The 6,000-nt window shown below is 29.9% G+C and overlaps 1 protein-coding gene across 1 annotated transcript in view; it reads right to left on the reverse strand.

Annotated features, from left to right (window-relative positions):
- LOC113384392 (ubiquitin carboxyl-terminal hydrolase puf-like) overlaps positions 1 to 6,000 on the reverse strand; it is a 37,533-nt gene that overhangs the window by 13,991 nt on the left and 17,542 nt on the right. The window contains exons 19-21 of the mRNA XM_026622108.1: positions 5,051 to 5,261; positions 4,534 to 4,665; positions 3,426 to 3,604 (exon numbers count right to left, since the gene is read on the reverse strand). Coding sequence (XP_026477893.1) covers positions 3,426 to 3,604; positions 4,534 to 4,665; positions 5,051 to 5,261 — 522 coding nt within the window. The remainder of the gene's footprint in view (positions 1 to 3,425; positions 3,605 to 4,533; positions 4,666 to 5,050; positions 5,262 to 6,000) is intronic.

Below are 6,000 nucleotides of genomic sequence, written 5' to 3' on the forward strand. Positions count from 1 at the left end.
AAACATTATAAATAAATATTGTAAAATAGTATGAAAAACCATATAAATTTAAAATTTAAGTGAACAGCAAATAAAACTAGGTAAAAAACTCATTTTGCATATCAATAATAGAGAAACAATCTAAATTTGAAAGCAGTGGCGGATCCAGCCTCGGCGTCAGGGGGGGGTCATAATTTTTTATAGTCCTCAATGAGTATGTAACAAATTTAATATATATATATATATATATATATATATATAAGATAGAGCGGAGTTTAGAGATTTGCTGGTAAAAAGGTCCACCACCGATATCTCAAAAACAAGTAAAGTTAAGGATTTCATAACAACAATATTTGAAAGTAGAGGGAAAAATGTACAACCAGCCATCACCCTGATTCTTACGACGTTAAAAAAAGCATTTTTACAAGAGATAAATTGAATAAATATTTATTCCAACACTGCTGGTGAATATTTTGAACACAATATCAAATCAAAGTTATATACAGAGTTATCGCTTTAAAAAATGTATCTATAAAATTCATATTTTTCATTGGTTGAATAATGTAGCTATTATTTCGTTAAAGACTTTTAAAATTAAAAATAGGGAATTGGATTGTTTGTCCTCTCGTCGTCCGATTTTACCCCGCCTATGGGGTAAAAAAAGACCAAGTGACAAATTTTTTAACAGCAAAAAACACATTTTTACAGTGATGAATTAGCTGGAAATTGTAATGTATTGCATTGCTCAAAGTTAAATTGGACCCGCCTAACCTTATATATGTGTATTTTTTTTTTAAATAATCTGCGTCTTTGACGTGAGTCAAAATTTGACCTTTTCTCGACGTTTTCTCGTCTGAACCGATGTTAAAATTTAAAAACTATAAAATGAAACTGGATAAGCGCTTGCGTTGATTAGTTTTTTGAGACAATTGGTCGATCCGTTTCTTTACTATTGGCAGAAAAGTGCAAAAATTATCGTCCATGTTTTTGTCAAAAATTCTTAACCGTTTTTGCTTAAACTATTCGATTGATATCATTTAGAAAGAAATGGTTTCTGGCGAAGATTTAAGTGAAACTTTGCATGGCGATAGAGTATCTGTTCTAAATGAACGTACTAAACTATATTAAGGCCTGCGACAAGTGGTTTACTTATGATAATTAAAGTTTGAATTATTTGGCCGCGCTTTTAAAAAATGTATTCGGCTTCGTATTTCGTATGTGTTCGTTTTCCATCAATGTGTAATATTCAAACCATTTTTCAACTACTTGGTTTGGTATTTTGCCTTGAGGCAAGTCACATGAACTTTCCGATATGATTAAATAATCGACTTAATCAATAAAAAATAAATTAATTTATGAGTGATTAGGAGTATTCCGAGTGGATTTATTAAACATAATTGAAAAGGAACCAACACGTTAATCGGAGTATTTTCTAAAAGCAAATTTTCAAAAATCAATAATTTTTTAATTGAACCAGTTTCCGTAGGACTTTAATGATTTATTACGTTTATTAAGACCAAGTACTCTATCGTTATACCAAGTGAATCGTTTAATTTTAATTTTAACAAACGTCAAGAAAACTACTCATTTTCTCAAACTTTGATGATTTTTTAAAATTAAACTACTTGTCGTAAGGCCTTATTAATTCAGTAAGTTCTATAAGACCATGGTATATATCGCCAAAAAAAGTTCCATAAACATCGTCTTAATTTTTTTTTCAACAGTAAATTACAAGAAAACGGCTTGGTAGATTTTCACCTAAAACTAATCAGTATCAATCCCAACTCATATCTTACGAACAGTTTTTGATTTTTTAAAATCGATTCGGTAGAATGAGCTTAAATGTGGACGAAAAGTTTAACACTTTTTTTCAAATTTCAAAGAAACGGCTCGGCCGATCGTCACACAAAAGTGACAAGCGATAGTCCTCATTGAGACACATCAAATGGTTTTTAAATTTCTGAAATCGGTTCAGGCGTTTTTGAGCAATCGTCGATGAAAGGTCTAATTTTGACAAATGCCAAAAAACGATACTAATTTTTGCAAACTTTGACGAATTTTTAAAGTTAAACCAATTGTCGTATGGCCGTAATATTTTAGTATGGTCTAGAAGACTATGGTATCTACCGTCAAAAAAATAATGATAAAAATTGCCAAAAAAAAAAGTTTTACACTTTATTACAAGAAAACGGCCCGGCCGATCTTCTCCAAAAACTAATCAGCACGATTCCCAACCAATATCTTTCGAACGGTTTTTGAATTTTCAAAATCGATTCAGAATTGCGGGCTAAAACGTAGACGAAAAATTTTTCACTTTTCTGCAATTTACAAAGAAATGGCTTGGCCGATCGTCGCACGAGATACATCGAATGGCTTTTAAATTTTTGAAATCGGTCTAGCCGTTTCTGAGAAATCGTCGATTTACGGCAAAAAATCTGTTCACATACAAACACACACATACTTTTTCCAAATTTGGTCTCATTCGATTCAGAATTTTTTGATGAAAACATAAACTTCTCCTTCGGGAAGTTAAAATTAACTACAATATTTAAAAAAAAAAAATAGTTTGCATTAGTTTCTCACTTCAGAATGGTTTACAGCAATTAGGTATACTTTTATAAATCAGTCATTAATAACTTCCGGTAGGGTAGTTATAGTAATGAGCAGAAAATCTAAAATGAATTTTTTTTTGAAATTGAAAAAAATTAAAAAACTGGCAGTTTTTCAGAGAACTGGGCGATCGATTTGAATGATTCAAAGAACTTTTTGCTTGTTTTGACAAAATAATTGTTTTTAAAAAAAATTGCTTTTTTTTGTATATCGAAAATAATTCAGATTTTAATTTTAATTCTGACTATAGTTTAAAACTTATATACTTCAAATAAATAGTTTTAACTTTGCAATTCAGTTTATGATTCTTATAAATATTAGACATTTTTACAATATTTGAAATAATCTATTTGAAAACATTTAATATTTGTCGAACATTTCGTTACGGTACGGGAAGTTCCAGCAATTTGCCAAGGCACGATGCCATACACCACTAGTTCATATATTGAGTAAGTCGTCTATTTACAGATGTTAGAATTACTGAAAGTTCATGCGTAAGGCCGACTCACAATCAGTTTTATTTTTTAATTTTTGAATGAATTTTTCTTTTCTAAACTGTAATAACATATATATTCGCAATACGATTAGAAAATCCTTAAATTTTAGGGTTTTTGACTCCGCCATTCGTCTACAATCAGTTAAATATTCAAGTTATAAAATGTGTTTGGTAACAAAATACATAAATAAAATCATTATGAAGTAATTTTATTGTTGAATTAATGTTTTATCTAAGTCCTAAAACATGCTCAGGGGGGGGTCATGACCCCCGTGACCCCCCCCCCTGGATCCGCCACTGTTTGAAAGTGACTAAATGTTTAAAGTAAAAAAATACTGACTTGAAATAAGTATGCTCAAAAATATTTCTGTCTTGCAAAAAATGTTGATTATCTTGCCAAATCCACTCTTCGAGCTCAGGTGATAAATCTAATGTAATAGCTTCTCTAACTTGTTGCATCGGTGCATGACACTGTTCACTTGTTGTTTCAGATGTTGAAGCTTCGGATGTTGTGGAGGTCTATATAAAATAAAATAAAATAATTTGTTTAAATCAAATTTGATGCTTTTACATATTAAATCATTTAATAACATTTTATATTTTTACATAATTTGATAAAAGATTAAATGCTAAATACGAAATTTGGATTCTTTATACTTAATTTATTTAAACTTAGCAATATTTTATATATCAACATTTAAGGGGCACACCTGTGTGAAATTTTCAAAAAATCGAATTTTGAATTTTTCCATATTTCGATAGGTTATACCTTTAAAAATAACATACTAACATTTTAAATCGATATCTTAAAAAGTTTTTGAGTTACAGCCATTTAAAAGAGTATATATATAGTATATAGTTTTAATGATCATTTTATCTTTAAACGCGTTTTCCTCGAAACAGCATTTTTCCAATTCGCTGGAGTGATTACTCGGAGACAAATGATCCGATCGCTATCAAATTTTTTTTTTTGCATCTCATCTATATTGTTCTCCATACGATGACCCTTCAGTTTTTTATCTGATCAAAACTCGAATTTTGGCAGGCCTAAAACGACCAGAATTTTGGGAAAAATTTAACTTTTTTTCAACATGCCGCCATTTTGTCAATTGATATTTGATATTTTTGTTCGCCCGTTTTTGTTTTATTTTTTATCAACGAAGAAGGCTGCAATCACTCCAGCAGTGGAGGACCTTTTTTGGCGCCGCCGAAGATCGCGTGTAATTTCAAAAATATTTAATATTTTATTTCAAAAATTTTACTGCGTATTCTCAAAACATGTATAAATGTACCCTCAAAATTTTAAATAGATGTATTCACTAGTTTTGACATTTTTTTAATTCCCTAAAATGACTTTCTTTTAGGTTGTCACACTAGGTGTGCCCTTTAAGAATAAAATCTAATTGGAAACAATTTTCAAAAATATTAACCTGAGCTTCTATCGAAACTTCTGAAGCTTCACCTCGTTGACTCTGACTACCATCCTGAGATCTCCATTCATAAAACAACATATATGCACTATTTGTTTTCTCAAAACTAAAATCCAAATATTTATCAGTCACAGAATCATAAGTTTTACTCTGGAAAATAAAAATAAAATTAATTTTTCAAATATTAGGGAAAATGCCAAACTTGATATTCAACACATATTGAATTTAACTTATTTTGTTCTATTTGTTGAACTAACTTTGCTTTGTAAGTTTCAGCATAATGAGTTATGTTATCATGTTAAATAAGTTGTTGAAATACACAATACACACAAATAAAACAAACTATGGAGGGAGAAAGTAAGGTAGAAAATCTCCCTCCCAACTAATTTTAAAATATTATTGACTAAAAAAAGAATATATACTACTATATACTTTATCCAATCCAACAACATAAAATTGTAAAGTTGATTGATAAAGTGTATGTATGACTAATATACTTGTATACAAAGAAAACAATTGAAAAAAAAAAACTAACCGTCATTTCCCCTCCAAAGCACTCAGCAGCAATCTGACTAGGATCAAAGATTTTCACTTCGGCGTCATTAAAAAGCAGCCATCTCGATGAAGATTCATTTTTATTATTGGTCCCTGTAACCGTATTGGCATCACCCCTTTCTCTGATAAAGCTATAATAATGTCCTCCATCTGCAGTTCCCGTATGTACCGTCACACCAACCAGGTCGTACCTGAAAAATTAAGATAAATGAAATGAGAGAGAAAGAAATGGTTTAAGCTTCAATTTCACTACTACACTTACTCATAATGCTCATTAAAATCTTCAGTATCACATGGGTCATCATCTGAAATTTTTTCAGAAGAATCATTTTTCTTTGGTTCAGACTTATTTAATTCAGACTTCTTTTTCTCTTCTAAAATTTATCATTAAAGTTAACAAATAATTATAACTTTTCATACATGTTTCATTTAGTTTTAAATATGTAAAAGTTTTAACCTTGATAATGCTGTGGCATCAGTTCTTTTTCAACATATCCAGACATGTCCAGTCGTAATGGAAATGAAAAATGTGTATTCACTTTTTCTTTAAGCATCGTCAACATATTGAATGTGTATCGCATTGTGTTAAAACATAAAATGTGAGGTAATTTCTTGAAACACGCCCTAAAAATGCAATATTATTTTTGCATCATAATATATTTTAATATTATAGTTATTACTATTTGTGTAAATAGTATAAATGTTATGATTAATTTTCCTTAAATTGATTGAATATAAATTTACCGTTTTTCAGCCCTAACTTTTCTTCCACATTGTGAACAAGTATACATATTATCACCATCTAAGGTATCTTTCACTGTAACTTCTGCTAAACTCTCATGAAGATTCCTCATGTCAGCCACTTGGCATCGAACTGTATAAAACTCCTCTAGTGTTCTAGAAACATGCTCACAATCTGTAGATAGAAAT

This window comes from Ctenocephalides felis, unplaced genomic scaffold (genome assembly GCF_003426905.1).
Source record: "Ctenocephalides felis isolate EL2017-DRISC unplaced genomic scaffold, ASM342690v1 CF-g0.4_SCAFFOLD_03571, whole genome shotgun sequence".
Lineage (NCBI taxonomy): Eukaryota > Metazoa > Arthropoda > Insecta > Siphonaptera > Pulicidae > Ctenocephalides > Ctenocephalides felis.